The sequence below is a fragment of the Eriocheir sinensis genome, chromosome 13 (genome assembly GCF_024679095.1).
Source record: "Eriocheir sinensis breed Jianghai 21 chromosome 13, ASM2467909v1, whole genome shotgun sequence".
Classification (NCBI taxonomy): domain Eukaryota; kingdom Metazoa; phylum Arthropoda; class Malacostraca; order Decapoda; family Varunidae; genus Eriocheir; species Eriocheir sinensis.
Window position 1 is genome coordinate 16,184,778 of NC_066521.1, and position 18,085 is coordinate 16,202,862.

At 47.5% G+C, this 18,085-nt stretch overlaps 2 protein-coding genes across 2 annotated transcripts; one reads left to right on the forward strand and one right to left on the reverse strand.

The window, feature by feature from the left end:
* Positions 1–625: 625 nt before the first annotated feature.
* On the forward strand, positions 626–7,105 carry LOC126998079 (mucin-4-like). The gene is made up of 13 exons (XM_050859456.1): positions 626–804; positions 1,663–3,622; positions 3,780–3,986; positions 4,147–4,369; positions 4,550–4,677; positions 4,756–4,969; positions 5,162–5,285; positions 5,441–5,639; positions 5,776–5,960; positions 6,093–6,201; positions 6,342–6,416; positions 6,721–6,830; positions 6,921–7,105. Exons 2-13 carry the CDS (start codon positions 1,700–1,702, stop codon positions 7,099–7,101), a joined length of 3,678 nt encoding a protein of 1,225 aa, XP_050715413.1. The 5' UTR covers positions 626–804; positions 1,663–1,699; the 3' UTR covers positions 7,102–7,105.
* Positions 7,106–12,428: 5,323 nt separating this feature from the next.
* Positions 12,429–17,712, reverse strand: LOC126997813 (DNA ligase 1-like). Its single transcript, XM_050859025.1, has 2 exons — positions 17,648–17,712; positions 12,429–13,675 (listed from the first exon to the last, which is right to left on the reverse strand). Exon 2 carries the CDS (start codon positions 13,518–13,520, stop codon positions 12,429–12,431), a length of 1,092 nt encoding a protein of 363 aa, XP_050714982.1. The 5' UTR covers positions 13,521–13,675; positions 17,648–17,712.
* Positions 17,713–18,085: the final 373 nt, after the last annotated feature.

Sequence of the window (18,085 nt, forward strand, 5' to 3'; positions counted from 1 at the left end):
AACACTTGCATCTTCTTTTCCTTCTTCATTCACCACATAAAGAAATAAAAAAAGGAAAAGAAAATGAAGGTGTAGTAAGGAAAGAAGAAGGTTGGAGGGAGAGAAAAAAAGTGAGGAGGAGGAAAGTAGAAGGTTAAACATTTGCATCTCCATTTCCTTCTCTCTCATTCGGCCACATAAAGAAAGAAAAAAGGAAAAGAAAATGAAGGTGTAGTAAGGAAAGAAGAAGGTTGGGAGAGAAAAAAAGTGAGGAGGAGGAGGAAAGTAGAAGATTAAACATTTGCATCTCCATTTCCTTCTCTCTCATTCGGCCACATAAAGAAAGAAAAAAATTAAAAGAAAATGAAGATGCAGTAAGGAAAGAAGGAAGTGGGAGAGAGATAAAAAAAAAGTGAGGAGGAGGAAAGTAAGAGATTAAACATTTGCATCTATTTTTCCTTCTCTCTCATTCACCCACATAAAGAAAAAAGGAAAAAGAAAATTAAAGTGTAGTAAGGAAAGAAGGAAATGGGATGGAGAAAAAAAAAGTGAGGAGGAGGAAAGTAAGAGATTAAACATTTGCATCTATTTTTCCTTCTTCCTTATTTTTAGCCACATCTTCAGTCACAAGTAATCAAACCACGAGACTGAAAGGCATCACGTAAAGGTGCGAGAAATTAACCAGATGTGAAGTGCACCATATCGTAATAGACAAAAGAAAAAAAAAACAATTCGAATACTACGTAATATTTCGGTTTAAAGAATGGTGATGTGAGGCAAAGGAGAGACGTGAAGGAGAGGAAAAGGGAGCAGGAGTAACGAGAGGTAAGGGAATGTGATGGAAAGACAGAGAGGGGCACAGGGGAATAGGTTACAGGAGGCCCAAGAGGAGAGCAAAGGGAAGAAGAAGGGGGCACAGGAGGAAACGGGAGGGGCGCAGGAGAAGGGAGATAGGAAGAAGAGGGAGCCTTAGGAGGTATGTGTGTTCTTGTACTTCCTGTTCTTGGAGTGAAATGACAGTAGGAGTTAACAGGAGACAGGAGGCAACAGGCATGAGGGTTGTAGCTTCTGGTTATAATTTCATCGTTTCTTTGATGTCGGATTTCGTTTACATAAAAGTTATAGTCATGGATATTTTCTCTCGTTTGTTCTCCCGTATAAATAAGGTGTTTGTGCCTCATATATACGCCCTTAAGTACACAACCTCTCAAGTAAAACGTAGAAAGGGTGATGGCAGGAATGAAAAAAATAATAGTAATATATAATAATAGTAATATAATAATAATAATAATAATAATAATAATAATAATAATAATAATGGATCACTTTACACACGTCACCCCTGATAAGCTCACAAAACAACACCATCTCCTAAACAAAACGTAATAAGAAAGATAGCAAAAATAACAAACGAAAAAAAATAATAGTAATAAAAACATAATTAATAATAGCAATAATAGACGGGGCACTTTACACGCATGACCTCTGATAAGCTAACAAAACACCACAACGACGCCTGGCTGGTGGTCGCGTAGCCTCGAGTTCCAAGCAAGTGAATAATTACATAATGAGAATGTTTGTGTCGGTCAAGTGTGTTAAGGGAGGCAGCGAAGGCTCCATTAGGGCGGCCAGGCTCGTGTCGGCGGCGTCGTCTGTGTGTTCTGAGTCTCGTCTTTATCACAGGGCACCGCCGCCGCGCCTTCAGACCCCTGGCACTAAGATGGCGGTGGCACTGTCCAAGAAGTGCCGCCGGGTGATGTGGGTGGCGCTCCTCAACCTGGTGTACCTCCTCATCCTCCTCGTTATCAATATCCAACGACCGAATAGTGAAAGGAACAGCGGCGTGGAGAGGAGGAGGAGTAATGTGACCTCAACCACAGTCACCGATGGAGGGAGCCACAGTCACCCTTCATCAAACAAGACAGTGAAAACGCCTTTGGATGTGGGTGTTGATAGAGAGATGTACAGTCATGCTTCCTCGGACAGTCACTCCTCATCTCGGCCGTTGTCTTCATCAATATCAAAGGGGATGACAGAGAGATCGTCTTTTGATGTGGACGCCGATTCCTCCGACAATCTCCCCTCAGACAAGACTCCCTGGCCTGTCCCCTCCTCCTCAACAAGTGGGATGACGGAGAGAACGCCTTTGGATGTGGAAGTCTATAAAGGGATTCACAGTAATGTTTCATCGGATAGTTCCTCCTCATCTTACAAGACTCCTCATCCCTTGTCCTCCTCCTCAACAAGTAGGATGACGGAGACAACGCCTTTGGATATGTACGCTGATGGAGAGATTCATAGTCAGGCTTCCTCGGATACTCCCTCCTCACCAAACAAGACTCATCCCCCATTGTCCTCCTCCTTAGCAAGTGGGGTAACAGAAAGAACGTCTTACAATGTGGACGTCGATAGAAAGATTCACAGTCAGACTTCCTCGCAGAGTCTATCATCTAACGAGACTCATCCCCCGTTGACAAGTGGAACCAACGACAGGGAGGATGTGGCAGAGAAACACATCACGAGCTTTAATAGAGAAATGATCGACCGAAGGCAAGACAGGGACGATGTAAGGGACCTAAAAATCACCAGCTTAGTTACCATGTCGACAAATGAAACAGCCAACAGGAAGAAAGACGAAGACAGTATGAGAAAGCAAAACGTCACCAGTTCAGTTAACAAGCTAGAAATCTTCATGACAACCTCCCCGCAGATAACAACCCTTCAGAGCACACCAGAGGAGGAGAGAAGACAAACTGAGCTCCTTGAAGACAGAACATCGACGCCTCACATAACCAAGCATCCATCACTCCCTCTACAGACCCTCCACCACATAAACTTAGTGGAAGGGACGGAAATTGCTTCATCTTCTGGTACCTTGCAGTCCACGTCAACCCAAAGCAAGACTGGTTCCTTCCTCTCCCCTGTATTACCCCTTAACCCTTCAATGCCTTCCTCACCTCTCTCCTCGCTGCCCCCAAACCCCAAGACTAATCTCCCCCCTTCCCCTCCTCCCTTCCCCCCAACTCCCCTGTCCTCATTGTCCCCAAACCCGAAGAATGATCTCCCCTTTTCCTCTCTTCCGCTCCTTCACCCCACGACGCCTCCATCACCCCTCTCCTCCCTGCCCCAAAACCACACGACTGATCTCCCCTCTTCCCCTCTTCCCCTACTACACCCCAAAACGCCTCCCAAACCCCTTTTTTTGCTGGCTCCAAACCCCACGACTGATCTCCCTCTCTCCCCTCTTCCCCTTCACCTCCCAAAGACACTTTCCACACACCTCTCCTCCCCAATCCCCAAGACTGAGCTCCCCCTTTCTTTTCTTCCCCTTCTGTACTCCACCACGCCTCCCACATCCCTCTCCTCGCTACCCCTAAACCCCTCCCCCCCTCAGTGGACCAACACGTCCCACCCCGCCATAGAGGCGCCCCAGTCTGAGCCTCTTAAACGCGAGATCAAAGAAACCTTCCACCAGAGACTCTCAGAGCACACGGAAGGGCCCCGCCAGCCTCAGACGTCCCCCGGTGCAGTAACTTCTTCCTCCAAGGCAACGGTGACTCCAGACGACCAAGCCTCCGGACATCTGCACCTGGACATCACTATCAACGCCACGGGTGTCACTCTCGAGGTGGATGGCGTGCAGGTAAGGAAATCAATATAACGTTCAATAGTGACGGTGATAATGAAGCTAAGCAAACCTTCCTCGTTCAAACAACAGACAAAAGTTTCCATATTAACGCCCAACAAAATACAGGAGCTGCCCCGGCGTGTCCCTCCCCCTGAGTGTGTGTCTCCTGCAGGTGTACAGTGACCTCAACAGGACCAAGCTGTGGGGCACGGAGCGAGTCCGCTTCCACGCCGGCCTCCACCTCATCTCGCTCCACCCCCACACAGGTCACGTGACGGCCGCCAACTCCTTCACGACGTGGCAGGTGACCAGTGACACAGAGTTCCTGAAGGCGCTGCGGGACTATCAGGATGGACGCCTCCTGCTGGTGGCGGGCGCGGTGAGGCGATGCCAGGCGATGGCCATGTGATTTACAGTTTGAGTCGATATTTCATGTAAAATTCACTACCTAATTTGTGTCAGACTGACCCTAAAGAGACGCTGCGGGTAGATTTCTTAGTCTGGCCCGCTTCGAATTAACTGAGGACTTTTGACGGCAGCCTGACTTCACGAAGTCCTTGAGTGAAGAAGTGACGGATGTCCTGGGGCAGGCGGGGTCCATCTTCGCGGACCGCCTGGCCTACAGGGACGCCTGGTGCCTGCTGCTGCACAAGGGCGGCGGCGTCCTCCACGAGGCACTCGTCACCTCCCGTCCCGGCCACAACTACACCAAGCACGACGTGTCGCCGCTCACCACCCGCGTCACGGTGCCGCGCACGCCAGGTGAGGGGGGGGGGGCTGGGGACCAGAGAGAAGGGGGAAGGGGGGGACGGGAAGGGGTGCCACGGTGCCCTGTACACCAGGTTAGTTAGAGACGTGCCCAGCGAGGGTTACGGGGAAGGGGAGATGAGGAAAGGCTGTCACTGCGCCGCGCCACTGACCGCGGCGCCCGTCTGCCCGCAGAGCCGCGGTGCGGGTGGCACGCCGCGCCGGGCATGGAGCAGCACGCCGCCTTCTGCCGCGCCTTCGACGGCTACGGCGCCTTCTGCAGCTGCCACGAGCCGCCCTGGTCGCCGCGCCCCGCCTCGCCCGTGAGACCCGTTGTTGACTTGTTGCTTTGTGCCTTACAGCGACACGCCTCACACATGTGCTAATGAGCCGCGTCTCAGGTGCCGTACGCGCTGCCTGAGGTGATCCCGGTGGCCGTGGTGACGGCGCGGCGGCTGCCCCGCGTGCTGCGCCAGCTGGCCCAGCTGTGGGCCAGCCCCGGCGGCCTCCACACGCCCGTCTCCATCTTCGTCGACGGCCACAGCCCCGAGGCGCGGCGCCTGACGGCCCTCCTAGGCGTGCCGCTCACCGAGCACCACAACGACGAGCAACCAGGTCAGAAATGGCAGGTTCCCTGTCATGAACTAAGCTTGAACACGTGGTAAATATAAAAAGAAGTACATATAATCCGCGAGCGCGCGCGCGCTCTTGTGTGTGTGTGTGTGTGTGTGTGTGTGTGTGTGTGTGTGTGTGTGTGTGTGTGTGTGTGTGTGTCAGGTCCTGGGTATACAGGTCCACCACACACAGGGTCGGCGAGGCGCATCAACGAGCACATCAAGTACGTGGTGAGTCAGGCCTTCAAGCTCCACCCCGCGGCGGACAAGATTATTGTGCTGGAGGACGACCTCGAGTTGGCGCCGGACTTCATCCCGTAAGTACATTCCCCCTCCCCCACACCAACACGAGGCACGCACCCCCATGAACGTTCTCCCCAAATGGTGTTGTCGCCGCCATGAGTCTTGTTGAATCATAACACCACACGGAACAGGCTCATCATGCATCACTGACGGCCACTCGTGCCCGCAGGTTCTTCCAGCAGACGGCTGTGTTGCTCACCGACGACCCCGGACTCTTCTGCGTCAATGCGTACAACTACAACGCCTATGAGCACACCGCCCTGGACCCCGCCCGCCTCTACAGGGTGCACGGCCTCCCCGCCTACGGCTGGATGGTGCGGCGCCGCGTGGCCGAGGAGATGGTGCGGGAGTGGGTGCCCCGGAATATTGTGAGTGCACCGAGGGAGCCTTCAACACCCCCTGGCTGGGCGGCAATGTGCTACTCTGTAGGGTGCTGATCCAGGCGGGCCTCTCGTATACACAGGTGTGCTGCCTGCATTACATGTGTTGCCTTCGTGTTGACAGAGCCTGGACTGGGACCTGTGGCAGCGGGAGGTGGTACTGGGCGAGAGGGACTTGCTGGTGCCCGAGGTGCCGCGCACCAAGCACGTGGGCGGCGGCGGCGTGCACGTCACAGGGCTTGAGCAGGCACTCTTCCACGGCCAGCGGCCACTCAACGCGCAGCCACTCGTGACCCTCGACATTGAGGAGTAAGGAGCCGCAAGCCATGCTCCGAGGCACGATCAGACATTGCAATATCGCATGAATTACCACTCACTGTACGAATATACCCACCCCGTGCTGCACTCAGTACCGTCTCACCACGTGTCCCGTGTCCACAGGGCCCGGCTGACCCGTTACCTGGACACCCACTACACCGCCATTGCCGGGGCGGAGGTGGTCAGGATCACGGAACACCCCTGCAAAGTGATGCCTCTGCCCAAACGTAAGGTGAGTACCAGGCATTGCATCAACACCTCACCATTATAGCGCTGCCCTGCCCGTGCCAGACATTATTACACTCTGTTCACAACACTCGCCGCCACACAACACCGTCACACCAGCGTGCCTCACCTCCCGCCCTCCCGCAGGTGGGGAAGAACTTCGTGTTGTACATCAACGTGCCGAAGAACACCACCTGGGACGCCTACATCGTGGTGGCCAAGGTGAGTGCCGCGAACACACACACCTGCCCCCACCACACACCCTTTCTCCCTCTCTAGTGCACTCGGCTCATCTTCTCCTTTCTCACCTTCGCCTTTCCAAAGTTGCTGAATATATTACCCTCATTTTCTTTCCTTTTGATACAACCCAATTAACACTCAACCCCTTCAAACTTGTCTGCATGAATCCATCAGTCAATCACCACAATTACGAAAACATGAGCCCATCAACACGCGACTCCCCGCAGTGTATGAATGTTTTGTGCTTGTGCTCTAATGCTTCCCTCCTCGTCCTCGCCCGTGACAGTGTATTGGCCTGAACTACCGCAACGCCCACGAAAGCCTGCAGTTCATGTTCACGTCCTCCTTCTACGGAAACCAACTCTACGTCATCGGCTGCCCCACTTCACCCTTCTGGTAAGTCCTCCACGCCACTGACAACCCAAAACACTCCTATATCTATCATCCTTTCCTCTAGTTTCACCATTCATTCGTTTGTCGTGACAGCCTGACGAAGAACGAGGAGGACGTGTATAAGCCCGCGCCAGGAGACCTCCAGTACGCCGACAGTCACCCCTTCCGGAGGCTAGGGATACAGAGGCAGGTGTCCATCCGAGTAAAGCCTGTCTCCCTTAGCGACCTCGTCAACCTCACCAACCTCGTCCAGTACAACTACACCATCGCCTGAGAGAGAGAGAAAATCACCTATCACCCACGTTCAAACTAATGAATGCTTGAAATATTGCTATGGAGAAGTGTTACATATGATAATTACGCTGTTTTTTTCGCTTGTATGAATCAAAATGTATAGATCTGTGTTTCTGGTGTGTTTCTTTCGCATCCTTTTACTTTCTTCTTTATTCTCTTCCTACGCGAGGTCTTGCATACAGAAAAAGGTGTAATGTGTTAAGTAATTATGTTGTCCGCCCGAAACTGACCTCTTCTGACCACTCATCTAGACACTCTTTTATAGGGGTAGCGATTAGCGGGCTTTTTTTCCCCACTTCCTTTTTTTTCCCCCTCGAACTGCTTCCTTTACTGTAAAAAAAAGGGGGGGAGGAGGGGAGATGAGTCGAGAGGAAGATATAAGAGAAAGAAAGAAAGGAGAAAATGAATGAAGAAATAGAAAGGGAGAACAAAACAAAGGAGGTCAAAAGGGAGAAGAGGAGGAAGGAAGGAATAGAAAAAGGGAATTGAGAGGAGTCGAGAGGAAGAGATTGGGGGAAAGGAAGAGAGGAGGGAGAAAGAGGGACGGAGAGATAGAAAGGGGAGAGGAGAGAAACTGTAAGGAGAAACGAGAGCATAAGAAGAGAAGAAGGAAAGGAGAAACGAAAGGATAAGAAAGGAATAAGGGAAGAAGAAAAGATTAGGGGAGAGGAAGAGAGGAAGGAGAAAGAGGAACGAAGAGATAGAAATGGAAGAAAGAAACTGTAAGGGGAAACGAGAGGATAGGAAGAGAAAAAGGGAAAAAGAGAAGAAGGGAAGAAGAAAAGATTAGGGGAGAAGAAGAAAGGCGAGAAAGAGAAACGAAGGGATAGAAAGGGGATAGGAGAGAACCTGTCAGGGAGAAACGTGAGGATAAGAAGAGAATAAAGGAAGAAGAAAAGGGAGAAAAAGGAAAGGGTACAAGGAGATAGGAAAAAGAACGTGCCCTCTCCCAAGCTTTATAGTCACTCATCACTTTAATTTTCTCTCTAAACGACCGTGAGGAAAACGATGCGCCCTTTGAGGAGTGACTTGTTGAAGCTCGGCGGCGCGGCTTGGCGAAGGGACGGGGAGGGCGGCAGCACATCACGGCTATTGGGTTACGGTTTGTGCACCCGCGTCAGTGTTGGTTACGTCGCCTGAGCAGCCTTGTGGTGAGCGAGGATGAAGTAAGGAGCAAAAGGTACTGGAGGGTGGTGTTTTTTATGGTTACTGAGCGGATAAAAATGATCTAAACGAGTTATAATGAAAGGAAAGAACTGGATTGCTTCTCTCGTGTTGGTTACGTCGAATTAGTAGGCTTGTGGTGGGCGAGGATGTAGTGAGGAGATAAAACGTACTGGGGGATGTTTTTTATGGTTACTGAGCGGATAAAAGTGATCTAAACGAGTTATAATGAAAGAAAAGAACTGGGTTAGGCTACTGCTATCGTGTAAGTGTTGGTTCCGTCGAATGAGTAGGCTTGGGGTAGGCGAGGTTGTAGTGAGGAGAAAAAAAAGTACTGGCGGATTTTTTGGGTTTGTAAACGAATCTAAGTGTTCAAAACGAGTTATAATAAAAGAAAAAAATATTACTGCACACATTATTAGGTTACCTTGTGGTGGGGGAAACTGTGTGTGATAAGGAGAATACATGCTGGCGGATTTTTTTTTTCCGGTTTAGTGTGCGAATAAAAATGTTCAAAACGAGAACTAGAATACAAAATAATCAGGTTACTGCCCTCGCGTCAGGACTGGTTTCGTCGTTTGAGTAATCTTGTGGTGGGTAAGGCTGTGGTGAGGAGGAAAAAACAGTACTGGCGGATAGTTTTTGTTTCTGATGAGTGAAAAAATCGCAAACTTCAGAACGATACACAAGACTGGTTACTGCATTCATGTCGTATTAGTTTAGTCGCTTGGGTAACCTTGTGCTGGGGGAGGCTGTGGTAAGGAGAATGTATAGTACTTTTTTCTTTTCTCACTTCCAGTATGAACGTATCGAAAACCTCAATACGATAAATAAAAGATGGGTCGCTGCACTCATGTCGGTTTTGGTTACTTCGCTTCAATAATTTTGTGATGGAAGGGTCGTTAAGAAAAAAAGTTCAGGTGGATTTTGTATGTTTCTTCAGTGAGAGGTGATATGAACTAGTATAAGAACAACTAATATAAATGGTGCCAGAAACAGTGACATAAACTCAATATTGTCTCACCTGAAAAAGGGTTCCATAATTTTGTGATGGAAGATTCGTTAAGAAAAAAAGTACAGGTGGATTTTGTATGTTTCTCTAATGAGAGGTAATATAAACTAGTATAAGAACAACTAACATAAATGGTGCCAGAAACAGTAACATAAACTATTGTCTCACCTCAAAAATGTTAACGAATGAATCGAAATTTTCCAAACTAGTATTAAAATGAGGAAATTTGTAGGATATAAATTATGGTGTCAGGATGGTTGCGACGAGAGTGGATGATTTTCTTTATATCTTTTTAGTTAACGAATCCAGACCACCAAATACAACGATTATCAAGAGAAACATCTGCTGTCTTGTTTTCTCTCTCTCTCTCTCTCTCTCTCTCTCTCTCTCTCTCTCTCTCTCTCTCTCTCTCTCTCTCTCTCTCTTTATACAATATCTTGAGCTTTTTCAGAAGATTTACCGGTTAAAGGATGTATGGTGAGTCCTATCTAAAAACTGACCCTCTGCTCAACTACAACACATCTGCTGTCTTCTGCTCTCTCTCTCTCTCTCTCTCTCTCTCTCTCTCTCTCTCTCTCTCTCTCTCTCTCTTTAATCAAGGGTATAGTACGAAGAGGAAGTGGGTTAGTGGTGAAGGTGCAGGTAGGGAATAGGAAAGACAGTAGGAGTGAACAGTTGTATGGTGTAGGTTCGTTAGTTGTTCTGGTGTACACTCTCTCTCTCTCTCTCTCTCTCTCTCTCTCTCTCTCTCTCTCTCTCTCTCTCTCTCTCTCTCTCTCTCTCTCTTCCTTGTCTGAGGCTGCAATTTTATCCTCGAGAACACGTTTCGTTTTGCTCACTTCCAGAAAGAAAACCAGAGAAAAAATGTTGAAGTCGCAGTATCAAACTTTCTGTCCATAACACAAGTTTTGCCTGCAGTGCCTACATCCCTTGCTTCTTCTTCTTTTTTACTTTACTTTAGTTTTCCTTCCTGAAACACATACAGAAAATTGACCTCTCTTTTGGCGTCTCATTATTTTTGTCTTTTTGGGAACAGCGATTAGCGGGGATTTTTTTTTTTTTTTTTTTTTTACACCTTGTTTTGTTGCCCTTGAGCTGTTTCTTTAGCTGTAAAAAAATAAGGAAGAAAAGAAAAATGTGAAACGTCCTGCTCCCTAAGACTATGATTCCAATTAAAAGAAAAAGTAAATATAAGCAAATATTTCTTCCGTACTAAAAACTAAAAAAGAATATATTAAAACAGCAGAATTGAAAACGAAGAATAATTGTAGTATATAATATACCTTAATGAAAATATATAAGTAAATAAAAAATCACCAAAAAAACAACACACACACACACACACACACACACACACACCAAAACCTCCCCATGAAGCGAGCGTAAGGGGGCAATATAGGCACTAAAAACACCCCATCTGTAACCTTTATGTGTGTGTGTGTGTGTGTGTGTGTCATCCGAGGAGTGAGTGAGGCGGCGTGGGAAGGCGAGAAGAGAGGAAGGAGAGCGATGAAGGAGAATATGCCAGAGAGAGAGAGAGAGAGAGAGAGTGGATTCAGCTGGATAAACACATGGATATGACATCAACCAGCGACCCTTAGACCCTTTTCCTTCCCTTCTTCTCCTCCTTCTTCCTCTCCTCTTCCTCCTCCTCCTCCTCCTCTTCCTTCTTCATCTTCCTCCCTCATGATCTTCCCTCATGATTATATTCCTAGACGCACATTCCACAAGACTTCACTCTCTCTTGCTCTCCCTCCCTTCCCCTCTTCCTCCCTTCCGTCCCCTCCCTTCCCTCTCCCTCTCCTTCCTCTCCTCTTAATCCCGCGCCCTCTTCCCCTCCTTTGATCCTCCTCTTCCTATGTAACGACCCCCAGAAGCTGAACAGAGGAGGAGGAGGAGGAGGAGGAGGAGTTGAAGGTCACTAGATATTATGATTGGCTTCGTCTTGCTCTTCCTCGGAACCGTACTACAGTCAGGACATTACGAGGTTCATTTCCTTTGCCTTTGAAACCATCTCCAACGAGGGACGGAACTGAACGAACCTGTTGGTGGCCGTACACACACACACACACACACACACACACACACACACATGTACACGGTGTCTTCTTTATCCCTCCCATGAGAAACACGTAAACGAGATTGTCATGAGAGAGTGCATGAGAGAGAGAGAGAGAGAGAGAGAGAGAGAGAGAGGAAAGGTCTGGATGATGTTCAGACTCTCTCTCTCTCTCTCTCTCTCTCTCTCTCTCTCTCCTTATCCGTCTGTTTCTTGTGGTGAGGGTACAAGAGAGAGAGAGAGAGAGAGAGAGAGAGAGAGAGCACATTCACTCAGCCGAAGGGGGATGAACTTAATGGATTCAAATTCCCGTTGAGCTAAAAAAAAATAAAACGAGAGACTAAGAGATTTTTTTGAATCCTTAAGGACGAGAAAAAAAAAACAGGAAAAGAAAATGGAAAAGCTGACGCTGCAACACTTTTTTTTTTCTTTTCCTTTCGTTTTCTTTCTTTCCCACTGAAGCCAATTCTCTCTCTCTCTCTCTCTCTCTCTCTCTCTCTCTCTCTCTCTCTCTCTCTCTCTCTCTCTCTCTCTCATTTTCCTTTCTCCCTCTCACTCCCTCTTCTTTAATTTCAATCATCTCCCTTAGTAATTTCTCTCCCCCTCTCTCTCCCTATCTCTTCCCTCCCTCCTTCCATTCCAATCTCCCTTGTTTCTTCCCCCTTATGTAACCTTCACCCCCTTTTCCTTCTCTCCCTCTTCTCCCTCCCTTAACTACCCTATTCTCCCTTCTTCCCACAATTTAACCTCCCTTTTTTTCCTTTTTCCTCCCTACTTTTTTATTCTCAGGTTTAATTTCCCTTTCTGTCCCTTGATACTTCCCTCCATCTCTCTCCTTCTCTCCCTTTCTGTCCCTTTTTTTTCCCTTTCTCGTTTATTTCAATTGGTTTCTCCCCGCGTTCCCACTCACCCATTATTTCTCTCCCTCCCTCACCTCTCCCCTTCTCTCCCTCCCTCACCTCTCCCCTTCTCTCCCTCATCTCACCCTCTCTCTAACTTAACTCTTACTCTCCCTCCCTCATCTCTACACTTCTTCCTCCCTCACCTCTCCCATCTGTCCCTCCCTCACCTTTCACCCTCTCCCTTTACTCTCACTCTCACCCCTGACCTCAGCAGCATCGAAGTAGTCGCAGGAATCCTGATCAGGCTCCTCTGCTCTTCCTCTTCCTCTTGACTCCACCTGGGCGGCTTGCAGGGTCCAGCTGGTGCTCACGGTGACGTCCGGATTCACCTGTTCCTCACGCTGGTATTCCCCGTCAGGTGTAACTATGCTCCTTTTCCCTCCTTTAGATTTTCCTTTTTTCCCTCGTTTTCCTTTTCTGTGGTGCTCCTCTTCCTCTTCTTCCTCCACCAGCACTTCCTTCACCGGTGGGAGTCCGCTGCCCACCTGAAAGACCAGCTGGCGTTCCTCCTCCACCATCCTGAAGGTAAACAGTTCCTCTTCTTTCTTGTCCTTCTTCCGCCGCAGCCTCGACCGGAGTCTCCCGAAGCTGTTTTTGCCGTCAGAGATTTCGTTTTCTTCTCCTTTAAGTTTGGAGCTCTTGTTCTTCTTCTTCTTTATCTTGTTTTGGTTTGAGGGTTCGTCTTCCTCTTTGCTCTTGTTCTTTTTTGTCTTGGTTTGGTTAGTGTTTTCATCCTCCTCTTTGCTTTTCTTCTTCATTTTGTTTTTGTTAGTGGTTTCGCTCTCCTCTTTAATCTCGTTCTCCTCTTCGTGTTTACTCTTCTTTGTCTTCTTTTTGCTATTGAAGTCCTCCTTGTTTTCCTCTTGTATCTTGTTCTTCTTCGTCTTCTTATTCTTCTTATTGTGAATCTCATCTTCTTTGCTCTCCTTCGTCTTCGTCTTCAGGTTCTTCCTCTTCTTACTCCTCTTCACCATCACTTGCCAGCCATTCTCGTTCTCCTCGTTCTCCTCCTCCTCCTTGTCCCTTCGTGAGTCGCTGTCCTTCCCAGGGGTCACACTCCCACTCTCTCCCATAAACTTGTCCTCCCACACACCTCCGCAACGCCTCACGACCACATTCTCCCCTTTTTCAATGCTTCCACGTCTCCGCTTCACCCTCTCCTCCTCCTCCTTCTCCTCCAGTGTCTTCTTCACGAGCTGTCCCTCCATGGTATAATACACGCCCCTTTCACGACATGGGAGAAGACAGCAGAAGGGAAACATGGGAGGGGAGCATGGGAGGGAAGGAATGGCAGCGCGGGTTGACCACTGTTGAAGTTTAGTGTCCGCTTTACCTAACTCGGGTATTTTTTTAGGTTTTTCTCCCGTTTTCTTTCTCTCTCGTTTTCGTTTTCTTTGCTGGTTTGGTTTGGTTGTTGCTGTTGTGGTGGTGGAGAGTAAAGGGTTGTTGTTGTTGTTGTTGTTGTTGTTGTGGTATGCAGTGGCGGTTAGTCGGTCGGTCGGTTAGTCGGTTGGTGTTATTCACTGTCTCGGTATGTTGACTGTTGACGTGTTGAAATTAATGTGCAAAAAAAAAAAATATGGTAAGGAGGGGTGTTTTCTCTCTCTCTCTCTCTCTCTCTCTCTCTCTCTCTCTCTCTCTCTCTCTCTCTCTCTCTCTCTCTCCCTCTCTCTCTCTTTACCCCGTTTTTATCTCCCTTCATTATAACCGTCTCTGTCCCTGTCCGTCTGTCCGTCTGTCTGTCTGTCTCTCTTATTTCTTCCTTTATTCCTTTTCTTCCTGATTTTCCTCCTTTTGCCTAGGTCACCAATTTGCTCGTACCCCTGAACCCACTATTCTCTCTCTCTCTCTCTCTCTCTCTCTCTCTCTCTCTCTCTCTCTCTCTCTCTCTCTCTCTCTCGTTCCGCCCCGTCGCTTCCCTCCCCATCTTTTAGTTTTCCTTCTGCTTCTCTTTCCTCCATTCTTCCTTTTTTTCCTCTTTCTCACTTCCCACAATTTGTCCTGGTTCTTTTTTTCTCTCTCTCCTTTCCTTTACTTCGTTCCCTTCCTTCCTTCTCTGTTTCTTTCCTTTTATTACGTTTCCTTTGTTGCTTTATTCCCCTTTTTATCTTGTTTTATTATTCATCTCTTCCTTCTATAAATGTTCCCCCTCTCTCTTTCTCTCTCTTTCTCTGTTGTTCTTATTTATTGTCATTCTCCCTTCTTCCCATTCTTCTTCTCGTTATGCTTTATTTTACATCCTCCTTCCCTTCACTAATTAACCATTTTGTGACTTCTCCTCTTTCGCATTTATCTTCTTTCAATTAGCTCCTCCCTTCCTCCCTGCACCCTTTCTTTTTTTGTCCTTTTCTTCTTTCTTTTATTCTTTTACCCTCTCTTTCCTCCTTAGTTTGTTTTTTTGCTATTCCTTTTCATTCCTTCATTCCTCTTTCTCCTTTCTTCCTTCCTCCCTTTTCCTACTCTGCATCCTTTCTTTGTTCGCCCTTTTCTTCTTCCTTATTTCCTTCTTCTCCTCTCATTCCATCTTGGGTGTTTCTCTTTTTTTCTTCCTTTTTATTCTCTCATTCCTCTTTCTCCTTTCTTCCTTTCCTCTAATCTCTTTTTCTCGACTCCTTTCTCTTTCTCTCTCTTCCTCTCCATCATTCATCCCTTCCTCTTCTTCCCCCTTTTATCCTGTGTTTTGTTCTTCTTTTCTATTTTTTTTTATTCCTCTTTCCACTTCCTTCTCTCCTTTCCCTCTAATCTCTTTCTCTCGACTCCCCTCTCTTCCTCTCCATCATTCATCCCTTCCTCTTCTTCCTCCTTTTATCCTTTGTTTTGTTCTCTCTCTGTTCCTTCATTCCTCTCTCTCCTTCTTTCCTTCCTTTCCCTCTAATCTCTCCCTCTCGACTCCTCTCTCTTCTTCCTCCTTTTATCCTTTGTTTTGTTCTCCCTCTCTATTCCTTCATTTCTCTTTCCCCTTCCTTCCTTCCTTTCCCTCTAATCTCTTCCTCTCGACTCCTCTCTCTTCCACTCTCATTCATCCCTTCCTCCTCTTCACCCTTTTATCCTATCACTTTCTTATCTTTATTCCTCTGTGTCCTTCCTTCCTTTATCCTCCGTGCCTTTCCCCTCATCCCTTCCTCTTAACTCCGTCTCTCACTTCCTCCACCTCTCCTCCTTTCTTTAATCTCTTCCTTCCATTCCCTCCCTTCCATTCCTTCTTAACGCTTTATCAATCTCCTTTCTCTCTACCCCTTTTTATCCATTTTCCTCATTACTTCTTCATTCCACTTCCGTTTCTCCTTCTCCTTCTTCTCCCCTTCTACTTCTTCTCCTAACTCCAACTTCCTTACTTCTTATCTTTATCAATTATTCTTAGTAACTCTTCATTCCATTTCCGTTTCTCCTTTCTTGCACCTCTCTCTCTCTCTCTCCTCCTCCTTCTCCTATTCCAACTCCCTTCTTCCTTCTCATCCTTATTCATTATCCTCTTTCCCTTCTCATTCCACTTCCGTTTCTCCTTTCTTCCACTCTTCCTCCTCCTCCTTCTAACCACTCCCTTCTTTCATTCTTCCTTAACTATCCTCCCTCCCTCCCTCCTTCTCTCCTTCCCTCCTGTTTGCAAGGTTACGCCACTTGCTGTCGCTATTGTTCTCAAATTACTCGGATGGAGACAGGCGTTCCCTCCTGTCCACTTAAGAGAACTTCCCTTACATGTGGCTGTCTGTCTCTGTCTGTCCCTGTCTCTGTTCCTGTCTGTTTTATTTTCCGTTATATTTTTTGCTCTTTGTCCAACCGTCTGTATTTTTCTGTGTTTTCTTTTTGTCCTGTTCGCTGTTCCTTTATATCTGTCTGTCTGTCCCTGTCTGTCCCTATTCCTGTCTTTTCGTTCTCTTTTTTTTTTCATCCTGTTTTATTCATGCGTGTCTTTCTCTAACCATCTTTTTTTTGCCTTTTTTTTCTGTTCCCTGTTCTCTTTCATCTGCCTGTCTGTCACTGTCTTTCTCTGTCTCTCTCTATTCCTGTATATTCGTTAACTTTTTTTTTTTCTATTCTTGTTTCATTCATGCGTTCAACCGCCTAATTTGCCTTTGTCCTGTCTGTTTTTTTTTATGTATTTCTTTATTTTTCTCTCCGTCTATCTCACTCTCTTCCTGTCTATTTGCTCTTTCCTTTCAGTGTTGTTTCCCATCCTGTCCCATGCGTGTCTTTCCTCAATCGCCTTTTTTTTTTTTTTTTTTTTTGTCATGTTTCTGTCTTCATTAATTCTGCATTCTTTGTCTCCGCCCATGCCACTGTCTGTTTTCTGCCTTGTCTCCGTTTCTGTCTGTTCTTTCTCTCTCTCTCTCTCTCTCTCTCTCTCTCTCTCTCTCTCTCTCTCTCTCTCTCTCTCTCTCTCTCTCTCTCTCTCTCTCTCTCTCTCTTTGGGTCTGTTTCGTGTGGGATAAACTAAGAATTAACATATTTCACTTGCTATAATTGTCTGGTATGTGTCTGCGTGATGTTCCTGCCTTTTTGCCGGTCTCCCTGTCTGTGTGTCTGTCTGTCCGTTTGTCCGTGGGTCGGTAGGTCAGTTTATGAGTCTGTCTGTCAATCTCCGTTCTGTCTATCGATTTATCTGTCTGTGGGTTGATAGGTCACATTATGTTTGTCTGGCAGCCTCCTCTTCTGTCTGTTTGTCTGTCTCCGTTGATCGACCCACTTTCTAGCGAGTCCACCTGACCGACCACCTGTCTATCTTAATCGCAATCATTGTCTGTCAGCCTGTTTGTCATTCCCTTCGTTCGCTTGTGTGTGAATGCATGTGTGTAGTGTTAATGCCAATGTTTTCTTTCACTTCTTTTCTTTCTAATCGTTACATTTTCACCATAATGCTCAATGTCACATATGCACACAAGAATAACCCGGTAATATCAACAATAACTAACGTTCACTGGAGTCGTCACCATTGCCAACTAACTTCACCATCACCACCACCACCAGTATCACCACCATCACCACCACCAGTATTACCACCATCACCACCACCAGTATTACCACCATCACCACATCCTCGTTTCAGATCAATAATTCATCCTTTTCAACGCTTTCTCTATCCATCCCTTAGTCACCTCTCATCCTCACTTAGTTTCTCTTCCTTCTCTTCTCCCCTCATTCTCCTCCTCCTACCCTCTCTCTTGTCTCTCGCGCTTCCTGTCCATCCCTTCGTTCCTCAGCATCTCACTTTTGTTTCTCTTCTTTCTCTTCTCTCACTAAGCATCACCTCTCCCCTCATTCTCCTTCTCCTCCTACCCTCTCTCTTTTCTCATGCGCTTTCTATCCATCCCTTCGTCACTCAGCATCTCACTTTAGTTTCTCTTCTTCCTCCTTTCCTTCTCCTCCTCTCCTCCTTCTCCCTTTTTCTCACACTCTTTCTGACGCACTCCAACGCCTGTGTCCCTTCACTAGAGCACAACCCTCAACACTGCGACCCCTGACTCCCCTCACCACCACCACACACCACCGGTACCTCCCCTCACCCTGCTCCTCTTCCCCTCACCCCTCCCCTCACTCCTCCCCTTACTTAGAACATCACCAGCAGCAGCAGCAACCCCTCTTCCTCCTCTCCCCATCTCCCTTTACCCTCAGTGCCCCGCGTCTTCCTCCCTCACCCGCCCTTATCCTCCCTTTCCCCTCACCCTCCCTCTCCCCCTCCTCTTCCCCACCCTCATCACTTCCACCGCTTCACACACGCCGAAAAGATGCCCACCCATCCACCCGCCCGCCCACCCACACCCACATCCACACCCACCACCCACCCAAGCACACACATATACGTACACCGTCAAGGTTTACACACACACAC